At 36.7% G+C, this 13,161-nt stretch overlaps 2 protein-coding genes across 2 annotated transcripts in view; one reads left to right on the top strand and one right to left on the bottom strand.

Moving 5' to 3' along the window:
- Positions 1 to 5: 5 nt before the first annotated feature.
- Positions 6 to 11,963, bottom strand: LOC127881885 (39S ribosomal protein L42, mitochondrial-like). The gene is made up of 5 exons (XM_052430086.1): positions 11,818 to 11,963; positions 7,319 to 7,415; positions 6,841 to 6,925; positions 3,561 to 3,715; positions 6 to 288 (listed from the first exon to the last, which is right to left on the bottom strand). Exons 1-5 carry the CDS (start codon positions 11,861 to 11,863, stop codon positions 234 to 236), a joined length of 438 nt encoding a protein of 145 aa, XP_052286046.1. The 5' UTR covers positions 11,864 to 11,963; the 3' UTR covers positions 6 to 233.
- Positions 11,913 to 13,161, top strand: part of LOC127881883 (centromere protein K-like) — a 49,593-nt gene continuing 48,344 nt past the window's right edge. Inside the window, exon 1 of the mRNA XM_052430070.1 lies at positions 11,913 to 12,058. Within this exon, the coding sequence (XP_052286030.1) occupies positions 12,005 to 12,058 (54 nt within the window). The 5' untranslated portion in view covers positions 11,913 to 12,004. The remainder of the gene's footprint in view (positions 12,059 to 13,161) is intronic.

Raw genomic sequence — 13,161 nt, 5'->3', positions numbered from 1 at the left:
CTGTCTTATAGAACAATAACCTTTAATACAATAGATAGTTAAAATGTCTTGCTGAACCGTAGAATAAAAATGTGCCAGAGTGACATAATTCTTTGTTCAATCCATGTTAAAAATTACAAATGCGCTTGAAACATCATTGTTAAGGCTGGAGCCTTGTTCTTTGTCAGTATGATGTCAAATTTTGGTATGACGTAGTCCGTGGATATAGATATGATGAAGTCACAGGCAAATCTTCACAGGGAATCTCTGTCCTTAGGGGGGTTCAGCTTTCTGAATTTCTTTGCTGGCCTAAAAATACAAAACCAAAAGATTATTAACTATCATCGCTAGGTTTTGTTATTTACAAACTGAAAAAAATATTTAGAATTTTGTCTCTGTGATCGGTTACTTACAATTAACCCATTTATGCCGAGTGGACTCTTCCATCTTTCTAAATTGGATCAATTTATTCCCACAATTAGGGATGTCTAGTACATTTATTTCTATATTTAGAATATTTCTTACAGAAATTCCTTTAAGCAAACAGCGCAGACCCAGATGAGACACCGCATCATTCCTTTTTTCTAGACGGTAGGCATAATGGGTTAAAATTCAATGAGTATGTGTGTTTGTGTTTTGGGAAGTCATGCATGAAAGACAGATAATCTACATACTTATCTTGTCTAGCTATAGAAACAACACAAAATTATATTTTCTGTTTTGCTTCATTAAAAACAATACATTAAAAGGCTAAGGCCACCAAATATTATTCAATTTATTTTTAACAGGACATCAGTTCCAGTTATAGTTAATGATATTTACTTCAATGACAACTATTTGATATGCAAGAAATGCATTTAGTAATGTTCTGTATATGAACTAAATTCAAGTTCTAATTAACAATTTTTGAATTACATGACTATTTTGCAAATCAACTCCTTGCGAGATAAATATGAATATAATATAACACATACTGGTATGTATTGTAATATTTAGTATTTTATTAATGAATTCCAAAAATTAAAGGACTGCAAAATTTTAAGATAAAGCAAATTGTTTTTGTTTTTTTCAAATGGTAATAAAAAGCCTCTAAAAGTGAAATAGAGGTGAAGCACAAACTTATCTTCACAAAATTCAGGACAAATTTGTATAATACACAGTTGTATTGACTAGCACTGAATTCAATGGAATTTAAAACCTACAATTTCTTTCTTTTGCAGTTTTGTAAATGTATTTAATATACATAAAAAGCACACTTTTTCTGCAATAAGTGTAATTTTTCTGTTTTTCTAAGAATATTAAAGCCACACAACTTATTTAACATAGTAAATATAAGTATAAACAAGAGCACCGCCTTGCGGGTGCAGACTGCTCATCTATTTTCTTTTTAAAGGTGAAGGGACTCTCATTTTCAATCACAAAGGAGGGAGGGGTGGAGTGAAGAGGGGTGTATAGTGTGGGGTTGTGGACATTTATTACATTATCTTCCAAAAAAGGGAAAAAAAAAAAATCGGGGGCGGGGGGAGGATGGGGGGGGGGGGGATTTTTTGGGTGAGATGGTTGAACGGTATTTCAAACATTACCGTTTAAAAAAAAAAAAATTGGGGGGGGGGGGGTATAGTGTGAGGGTGTGGTGGTAATTTGTAAGATGATCTTAAAAAAAAAAAAAAAAAAAAATTGGGGGGGGGGTGGGGTGGGGGTGGGGGGTGGGGGTATAGTGTGAGGGTGTGGTGGTCATTTGTGAGACGATCTTAAAATAAAAAAAAATAGGGAGGGGAGGGGGGGAGGGGGGGGGGGAGGGGGAGGGCACGGGGGATGGTTTGGGTGGAGTCTATTGTGGTATGTCAGGTAAGAGTAGTTTTGTCAAAGTATCAGTCAAATGTAATGATAAATAAAGAAGTTATGGCAATTTTAGCAAAATTTAATAATTTGACCTTGAGAGTCAAGGTCATTCAAAGGTCAAGGTAAAAAATTCAACTTGCCAGGTACAGTAACCTCATGATAGCATGAAAGTATTTGAAGTTTGAAAGCAATAGCCTTGATACTTAAGAAGTAAAGTGGATCAAACACAAAATTTAACCATATATTCAAAGTTACTAAGTCAAAAAAAGGGCCATAATTCCGTTACAATGACAACCAGAGTTATGCAACTTGTCCTTTTACTGTACCCTTAAGAGAGTTTGAAAGTGTTCCAAGTATGAAAGCAATATGTATGATACTTTAGGGGTAAAGTGGACCAAAACACAAATCTTAACCAAATTTTCAATTTTCTAAGTATAAAGGGCCCATAATTCCGTCCAAATGCCAGTCAGAGTTACATAACATTGCCTGCACGGTCCCCTTATGATAGTTAATAAGTGTTGCAAGTATGAAAGCAATAGCTTTGATACTGTAGGAATAAAGTGGACCTAAACACAAAACATAACCAAATTTTCAATTTTCTAAGTATAAAAAGGGCACATAATTCTGTCAAAATGCCAGTCAGAGTTACATTACTTTGCCTGCACAGTCCCCTTATGATAATTAGTAAGTGTTGCAAGTATGAAAGCAATAGCTTTGATACTTAAGGAATAAAATGGACCTAAACACAAAACTTAAACAAAATTTTCAATTTTCTAAGTATAAAAAGGGCACATAATTCTGTCAAAATGCACGCCAGAGTTATCTAACTTTGCCTGCCCAGTCCCCTCATGATAGTAAGTAAGTGTACCAAGTTTAAATGCAATAGCATTGATACTTTCTGAGAAAAGTGGACCTAAACGCAAAACTTAACCAAAATTTTCAATTTTCTAAGTATAAAAAGGGCACATAATTCTGTCAAAATGCACGCCAGAGTTATCTTACTTTGCCTGCCCAGTCCCCTCATGATAGTAAGTAAGTGTACCAAGTTTGAATGCAATAGCATTGATACTTTCTGAGCAAAGTGGACCTAAACGCAAAACTTAACCAGACGCCAACGCCGACGCCAACGCCTACGCCAAGGTGATGACAATAGCTCATAATTTTTTTTCAAAAAATAGATGAGCTAATAAGAAACATATTTTATCCATGCCAATTAGAATACATCTGGTGGTTACAAGGTAGAAGCTAGTCTTTTTCGCACTTTAAAACTTAAAAATAATCGCGTTTGTTGAAATGGACGTATACGTCTAGAAATCCTACTTTCGGTTTTAAAAGCGGTACTGTTTGAAAAATAATAAATTACTTGCTAACTAGGCTATAGATTTAATTTTATCTATGCCAATTAGAATATATCTGGTAGTTACAAGGTAGAAATCCATCATTTTTGCACCTTAAAACTTAAAAATAATCGCGTTTGTCGAAATGGACGTATACATATAGAAATCCTACTTTTGGTTTTAAAAGCGGTACCGTTTGAAAAAAAATTAATTAGTTGCTAACTAGGCTATAAGTTTAATGACAATTTCGCACACTTTCAAATTGCATCTATACGTATTGATTAACATGTATTTCATTTCAAGGTCAGAGGCTTTAAATGTGCATTATATCACAGAAACACCAGTGCCAATTTTTTGATGAGTTTTGTGAACACTAAAACCACTTTTTGAGAAGATAATTACCTTGGGAACCATTGATGCTTGGTGGTGTAGGTGATGTTGCTGAGCTCCTGAATGTTGGGACCCTTGGGCTTGTAGCGGGTCTCAAACCTGCGAATGACTTCGTCTTTCAAGATTGATGTGCCCTCCTCCAGCTCGTGTACAGCGTACTCCATCCCCTGAACATATATGTATAATACAAAGGCATAAAGTGTTGTCCAAGATTAGCCTGTGCAGTCAGCACAGACTATTGTATTCAGGGATAACACTTTCTGCTTTTATTATAGTGTTTGTTTAAAAAAAGTCTTTTCTTACCAGAAATCCAGTTACGGCGGAAAGTGTGATCCCTAATGAGGGAACTGCACAATATAATCTGGTTAGCCACTTTACGCATATGCAATAAAATGTCTTCACAGAGGAGCTCATGTACTTTATTTCACCAGGGTTAATACTAACCGTTAACGAGGGTATACCAGGGTAAATACTAACCGTAAACGAGGGTATACCAGGGTTAATACTAACCGTAAACAATGGTATACCAGGGTTAATACTAACCCTTAACGAGGGTATACCAGGGTGAATACTAACCGTTGACGAGGGTATACCAGGGTTAATACTAACCGTTAACAGGGGTATACCAGGGTGAATACTAACCGTTAACAAGGGTAAACCAGGGTTAATACTAACCGTTAACGAGGGTATACCAGGGTTAATACTAACCTTTAACAGGGGTATATAACATTTTTATATAAAGTCTCAAAAGGGTGAGGGTTTAAAACAAGAGAACCGCATAACGGGTGCCACGCTCAGCTGCGAAAGCTTGTCATTTGTTTTTTAGAGGTCACAGTGACCTTGACATTTGACCTAGTGACCCGGAAATGGGTGTGGCGTGAAAAAGTCATCACGATGCATGTACATATGAAGTTTCAATGTTGTAGGTGGAAGCACTATGATGTTAGAGGCAAAGTTAAAGTTTTATATTAGAGGTCACAGTGACCTTGACATTTGACATAGTGACCCAAAAATGGGTGTGGCTTGTAGAAGTCATCATGGTGCATGTACATATGAAGTATCAAAGTTGTAGGTGGAAGCACTATGATGTAAGAGGCAAAGTTAAAGTTTTATATTAGAGGTCACAGTGACCTTGACCTTTGACCTAGTGACCCAAAAATGGGTGTGCCATGTAGAACTCATCAAGGTGCATGTACATATGAAGTTTCAAATTTGTAGGTGGAAGCACTTTAATTTTAGAGCCAATGTAAAGGTTTAAGCACGACGCCCGGACGGCGGACGACAAGGAGGCTATGACTATACCTCGGATTTTCTCCGAAAACAGCTGAGCTAAAAATAGGAATTATGAGGGTTCATATGATTTTACGGTCAGTTTTAATTAATTTTGCTCCAACTGTCAGCAGAACAAATGAGAACAGGAACAGGAGAGAACTTAAAAAAAATAAAGAATAGCTATATGTAGCAAAATAGCTTAAGTGTTTAGTGAACTTGTTTTTTTGAAGTCATTTTTCTCAAAAACTCATTCCCATTTTGGTAAAGTTTGGTAAATACTCGATGAAAACAAGAGAGTGTACCAACAGACAGACATACCTGGGACAAGAAAATGCCACAAATTTTTATTCTATTTCAAAATCCAGTCTGAAAATTCCTTTATGATGCTTGAAATCAATGTACCTATGAAGTTTCATGATCCTAGTCATAAGCGTTCTTGAGTTATCATCCGGAAACCATTTTACTATTTCGGGTCACCGTGACCTTGACCTTTGACCTAGTGACCTGAAAATTAATAGGGGTCATCTGCGAGTCATGATCAATCTACCTATCAAGTTTCATGATCCTAGGAATGAGCGTTCTTTAGTTATAATCCGGAAACCATTTTACTATTACGGGTCACCGTGAACTTAACCTTTGACCTAGTGACCTCAAAATCGATAGGGGTCATCTGCGAGTCATGATCAATGTACCTATGAAGTTTCATGATCCTAGGCATAAGCGTTCTTGAGTAATCATCCGGAAACCATTTTACTATTTTATGTCACCATGACCTTGACCTTTGACCTAATGACCTCAAAATCAATAGGTGTCATCTGCGAGTCATGATCAATGTACCTATGAAGTTTCATGATCCTAGGCATAAGCGTTCTTGAGTTATCGTCAGGAAACCATTTTACTATTTCGGGTCACCGTGACCTTGACCTTTGACCTAGTGACCTGACAATTAATAGGGGTCATCTGCCAGCCATTATCAATCTACCTACGAAGTTTCATGATCCTAGGCATAAGCGTTCTTGAGTTATTATCCGGAAACCATTTTACTATTTCGGGTCACTGTGACCTTGACCTTTGACCTAGTGACCTGAAAATCAATAGGGGTCATCTGCGAGTCATGATCAATCTACCTATCAAGTTTCATGATCCTAACCCTAAGCGTTCTTGAGTTATCATCCGGAAACCATTTTACTATTTTGGGTCACTGTGACCTTGACCTTTGACCTAGTGACCTGAAAATCAATAGGGGTCATCTGCGAGTCATGATCAATCAACTTATCAAGTTTCATGATCCTAGGCCTAAGCGTTCTTGAGTTATCATCCGGAATCCATTTTACTATTTCGGGTCACCGTGACCTTGACCTTTGACCTAGTGACCTCAAAATCAATAGGGTTCATCTGCGAGTCATGATCAATGTACCTATGAAGTTTCATGATCTTAGGCCCAAGCGTTCTTGAGTTATCATCCGGAAACCACCTGGTGGAAGGACCGACCGACATGTGCAAAGCAATATACCCCCTCTTCTTCGAAGGGGGGCATAAAAATGGTGTAGAAAATCCCTGTGATATCACCCGATCTTTAATTACAGAAGTAGAGCCTAAAGGCTTACCTGTGTGTGATGGTATGGGTGTTCAGGCTTACCTATGTGGTATGGGTGTTCAGGCTTACCTATGTGGTATGGATGTTCAGGCTTGCCCGTGTGTGCTGGTATGGGTGTTCAGGCTTACCTATGTGGTATGGGTGTTCAGGCTTACCCGTGTGTGCTGGTATGGGTGTTCAGGCTTACCTATGTGGTATGGGTGTTCAGGCTTACCCGTGTGTGCTGGTATGGGTGTTCAGGCTTACCCGTGTGTGCTGGTATGGGTGTTCAGGCTTACCCGTGTGTGCTGGTATGGGTCTTCAGGCTTACCTATGTGGTATGGGTGTTCAGGCTTACCTATGTGGTATGGGTCTTCAGGCTTACCTATGTGGTATGGGTGTTCAGGCTTACCCGTGTGTGCTGGTATGGGTGTTCAGGCTTACCCGTGTGTGATCATATGGGTGTTCAGGCTCTGGGTGCCAGCAGACCAGTGTTTGTCCATCAGCGCTCATACCCACCAGTGGGTTCCTGGAGCAAAACCCAGGAAAAAAATTGTTTATGCAAAGTCAGCATTTTTCCATGTGTGAGATAGGCAAAGAGATTTTGAAATTAACTGTTCTTATGTACTCTGTCATTTACCATTAGTCAAAACATTCTAATACAAAGCACAACAATCAACATCCTTTTTTCAGAGCATTCATTTCCTACACTTAACATTGAAATCAATTCCCTGAGGGCTTAAATTGGTTAAAGAATTATGATTATATTCATTTGCATCCGTGTAGGCATTAGGCATATGAAGCTGAAATTTGGCAAATTTTCATAAAAAGAAAGTACTTTGTGACAGTGCTGTATTTTTTTAGAATTGCATGTCATAAATTTTATTGGTGATGTAACATTAACATTTCTTTGTGCCAAAACCTTTCGTGGTGTTGCTCAGGGTCCTTTCCAGATGATGTTTCTTCTGTTTTCTTCTTTATGGAGATTAACCTGGACTGACAGTATCTTGAATAGGAACCTGAAAACATGTAGTAAAATGAGTCGCGTTCTGAGAAAACTGGGCATAATGCATGTTCGTAAAGTGTCATGCCAGATAAGCCAGTGCTAATCAGGGACGACACTTTCGGCTTTTTTGACATTTTTTGTTTTCTTAGCAAAAATCCATTTTGAGGCGAAAAGTGTTGTCCCTGATTAGCCTGTGTGGACTGCATAGGCTAATCTGGGACGACACTTTACGCACTAGCATTAAGCCCAGTTTTCTCAGAACGCAACTCAAATGATCAAATGTGATCGTAAATGCTTCAAAATCTTTAAGATGTGATACCTTTAAAGACATGATAATAAGAACAATTATGTTACCCCCTTGTTACATGTACATTGTATATTGTGTTTCAACTGTATATCAATTTCTTGAATGCACAGGACTTATATAATGCAAAGCTGTTCACATTTACAGGACTTATATAATGCAAAGCTGTTCACATTTACAGGACTTATATAACACAAAGCTGTTCACATTTACAGGACTTATATAATGCAAAGCTGTTCACATTTACAGGACTTATATAACGCAAAGCTGTTCATATTTACAGGACTTATATAATGCAAAGCTGTTCACATTTACAGGACTTATATAATACAAAGCTGTTCACATTTACAGGACTTATATAATGCAAAGCTGTTCACATTTACACATTGTATCTGCTTAACCTCTGGGGCCCTGAGAAAAAAAGTTATCATGCAATAATTTTTCATGATACTTTTACAACATACTTGTATACAGTAAGGTTTCATCTGAATTTGCATTTTGAGTAGGGATGGCATCGAATACCAATATCGGTATTCAAATGTTCGCAAATTCATTCAATCGAATATTCGAATATTCGCATAAAACTGCTGGATTGATTTTACCTTGTTATGTGTTAATTTCCATTGGTTTGTAAGTTATATCCGTTTGCTAAATACGAGGCTGTTTAGTAACGTTGCTATCGAATAATTGTATCGCTGTCGATTAATACTATGACCGATACTGTGAACGGGCACAAATAGAATGAAATTTATTTTTTAATGATTCCACAGATTTGTAGCAGACCGCGCATATGTAAAACTAAGTTTACACACATTACACGTTCCTGTCTTCTTATCCACAGAACGTGTAAAGTATTCCATACTGCAGAAGGGGCTGGTGGCATTTTCAGAATTGAATTATGATTCCTTGATGATTGTTTAATTTATATCATCTGTTACTTTTGAGTAATTCACATGTTTAAATGTCTGTTCAAACTGTGATCACAAAAACTAAATTATTATTCGCAAGTAAATTGAAGCCCTTAATTGGTTCCTAATTGACAAACAACAGTTCAGGCCCTTTTTTATAGTAAGTATATTGCATTGCGCGATTTGAGTATTTCACACATTTTAATGGCTGTACATACTGTGATCACAAAACTTAATTATTATTCGCCAGTCAATTGAAACCGTTAATTGGCACCCCATTGGCAAACAACAGTCAGGGCCTTTCTTAGAGCGTGTATATTGCATTGCGCAATCAACACTGATACGGGCCGCGTCATCAGTTTAACACGAAAAACGTCACCTCAAACATGTTACTCCCAGGTGATTTCGGTTGCTATTTAGTAAGCGGTTCGCAGGTCATTAAATATTGGTGTCATAACGTTTGGAAAAAAATGCGAATATGCGAATATCATTTTTATTATTTGAATGCTGACCATTCAATCGAATATTCGAATAATTTTTCCATTCAAATTAATTTAGCATGACAAGAAGTATCCCCTTATCACGGTGCCTATACCACGTGACTTTTTAAGATCTGTGTTGGAAGAATAAAGCGCGACCCAGTTAACATTTTTAATGGTGTCTTTTTAAATATTTCACCTTTTTTAATGGGATCAAGTGGAGAGCCTGCTCAATCCTGAGAGTTTTCTATAGGGCTCATTCGTGAGAGTTTTCTATAGGTATCATGATCTTTTTAAACAAATAAGTATTTTGTCAGTGAAGTGCAACCGCACGTTTGTACTATGAAGTCCCCACACTGATCCAACATTTTTCTAACCGTTCAACTGTGCGGTTGCACTTCCCTACAAAAATACCAATTTGTTTAAAAAGATCATGATACCTACAGGAAACTCTTACGAATGAGCGGGCCCTCCACTTTATCCGATTAAAAATGGTGAAATATTTGAAAAGAGATCCTTAAAAATGTTAACTTTGTCGCGCTTTATTCTCCCAACACAGATATAAAAAAAATCACTTGGTATAAGCACCGTGCTTATGCTGACCTATCTTAATCCTTTTTTTAATCTTTCAAGATAAGCAGATGAACAGGCTTGGTGGAAGAATATCACAATTTAGAGGCCAGACTGTCCTTTCAGTAAGAAAACATTTACAGGCCATTGGAGGCCTGGCTCAATTTACTCAGGAGGACATAGGGGCATCTCAAAATGAATTCAAGAAGGGCATTGTAACGCAAGGTTGATTAAAAAATAAGTAAAATACAGATTTGGAGAAATAAATATGTGTGTCAATTAAGTTTGGGGAAAATATTTACAGCTATAAACATAATGATACATACTTGAGTGCTATTGATGTATTGAACTAAGATTAATTAATGTATTTTATATGTTTTCCTTTCAATATCTTTCATTTCACATTCATGCCAATACAGAAGTTACAACGCAAGTAGACTAAACTCCAACTTACAAACACTTGTTCTGTGATATACATTTAATGTGCAAATTTCTAATAAAAAAATGTTACTTGTATCTAAAACTCATTCTTCAACGTTGTATGGCACGCACTTTTGAATAATTTATCTAATTATATGATGTCCTTTGTTAATTGAGTGTTATTTGTCATATTTGACGAGCAACACATTTGAGACATGTGTGTAAAGCAACGTAAAATCATATATGTCCGTCTGCTTTCACAAACAACAACTCCAGACCCTCTGTTAATGTTTGGAAGTCTTTCACAAAAAACAACTCCAGACCCTCTGTTAATGTTTGGAAGTTTTTCACAAACAACAACTCCAGACCCTCTGTTAATGTTTGGAAGTCTTTCACAAACAACAACTCCAGACCCTCTGTTAATGTTTGGAAGTCTTTCACAAACAACAACTCCAGACCATCTGTTAATGTGCGTCTGCTTTCACAAACAACAACTCCAGACCCTCTGTTAATGTCCGTCTGCTTTCACAAACAACAACTCCAGACCCTCTGTTAATGTTTGGAAGTATCCCCAGAATTTATCTATGCTGCAGTGTACTACCAACACTTTTTATGTACGGAAATATCATGAGCCAGTAACCATGAAAAAATGCTGTGAAAACTGCAAGGTTTACTGTCTTTGGAAGCAACAATTACCAGACAGCTAGTCCCACAATATCGCATTTTGCCCTGTCTGGATGATGAGAACACTCAATTTACTCTATTACAGCTCATAATAATTTTACAATAGCTATAGGAGCAATATTAGTTCAACAACCATTTATTGTTCAAACTTATTCATCTTTAAACACAAAACAGACAAGAAAGAGGTTAAATGGCTTAAATGAATATTTAAAAAAAAACTTACTTAAGTTTACTGCATGATTGACTTTGTGAAATAACATAATTATACGAGAAATAATTGCACCAGTGTTGTGATCGACACCACACTCTTTATTTCCCATATAAACATACTCCTATAAATATGAGGTCGATTTACATCGGGGTAGCTTACGTCTAATTATTTGGACTAATATAAACAATATGGTATGGTACAGTGTGTAAATATATATATATATATATGTATTATATACAGTGCTCCAGCTAGGCCTAAATGGAAGGGCACCACGCCCTGCCCTCCGGAAGCCCTAACCTGCCCTTCTGATGCCCCGTCCTGCCCTATAATTATTTTTAGAAAAACATTTTTTTTTTGGACATGTTATAATTTATAAATCTCTTATTACATTGTAATTAATTTATTCCTCATTTTGGGGGTTTTGCGAGGGGGATAGCAGCTGTGGGAGGGGTAGCAGTGGGTGAGGGTGCTACAACTAATGTGGAGTGCCTGTGGCTAAAAATTTGTCATATATCCCCAAAATGTTCACAAAAGGTCCCGATGTAGGCCATAAAACTCTTGTGTATATGTGAATTACTGTTTAAAAATGTATGACAAATTAAAGAAAAAAAAGACAAGATATTCAACTGTTTGGAATCCTAACAAATCAACTTAAAGTTTAACTCAATTATCTATTATCTTGTTCAAGTTGTGAACCTACAGTGTAAATAGTACAAATGTTTGAGAGACGAAAGGCAAGTCGCATCTGCAAAAAAAGCCTCCGATTTGTTCGAACAATCAAATATCTTCAAAATGTGTAGCAACGTGTTCGCAAAAAATCACTGGATTGGTAAACTTACACAACAAAAGGCATTTTTTCCAAGCGACATTCATGGGCGCTGCCATTTTGATTTACTACATGGCCCAATTGTTTAGTCTAATGTAACCTCGATGTCAAACGAGTTTTGTCCCTTTATGACAATCGGCGCCGGATTTGTAAATTTAATTCAACAGTGATAGACTCTATATAAAGGCTTGAATGTTAAAATGTTAAAAGCAATTGAGAACCAGAACACCACCCTTATAAAGGATGTAGATATGGTAATAATGTGTAATAATGTTTCTCTTTAAACTACTTATTACACAACATTCGGATTGCAGGGATGGCGAGTATTTTCCGGACAGTCTAATTTTTCGGACCTTTCTAAATATTTGTTATTTGTTCATACATCATTAAATGAATTGGTAAAGAAAGTAGATTACTGAAATTTTTCACTATATTGTTTTGGATTTGCAATAATCTAATTGGGAGCTATTGACACTTCCGGTTGTTGGGTTGCAATTCCTGAAGCGAAGGCTTTTGAATTTGATGTTTTGTATGTACAGGGTTGTCATTATTAACCGATTGCCGATCGAATTCATCGGTTAAAATAGCCAGAAAATCGGTTGTTTTTCCCGAATTGCGATCGGAAGTTTTGATCACACAAACCGACAATAATTGACAAGGAATAACCGTAGTATAGTAGAGCGACGCCCGGTCATTCAGTCAGTCCATTAACTCCGCCTAAGAGCTACTGTTTTCAATGAATTTCTCAGCGAGTGGCCAATATTGATTTTTCCAGCTGTCAATCAAATTCTTCTTGGTAAGCACGTCAACCAATCAGCGCTCAGGCAGCCGAATACACGCCCGAATACACGCTGACCCCACATGAAACTGTATCAAATAGCTGTACATTTCACAGACTATTACTGACCGTTGCTAAACGAATGTAGCGCTGTAGAGCGTTATTAACTAGTTTTTTTAGTGAGAGAAAAGGTTTCAACATATTAAAAAATGCTCTTCGATTTTCTACCAAAATAAAAGATATTAGCGACCTCTGCCATACGAAGTTGTTATTCAGCATCTAAATATTAAAGTCCACGCTTTCCTAGAGGAAGAATGACGTGACGTTATACATGAAGTCTAATTTTGGCATGATTTTCATCTGTACATGAAAAACACGAGAAATGTGTCTCTGTTGCTAGAATTTTCTAAATTTTCCGTGAATAATGAAATCTGAAAATGATTTCGGATAACACATTTAAGTATACGCATTTGAAAATACTTCAATTAAATAATGCATTTTGATATACAAATGGTCATAATGCATAATGTAATTAGTAGGTAAATAACGTGTTTTGAGATTGCCAAACTATGCATACAT

The sequence above is a fragment of the Dreissena polymorpha genome, chromosome 5 (genome assembly GCF_020536995.1).
Source record: "Dreissena polymorpha isolate Duluth1 chromosome 5, UMN_Dpol_1.0, whole genome shotgun sequence".
Classification (NCBI taxonomy): Eukaryota; Metazoa; Mollusca; class Bivalvia; order Myida; family Dreissenidae; genus Dreissena; species Dreissena polymorpha.
Note: the sequence above shows the minus strand (reverse complement) of the source record. Positions and strands in the feature narration are given on the sequence as shown.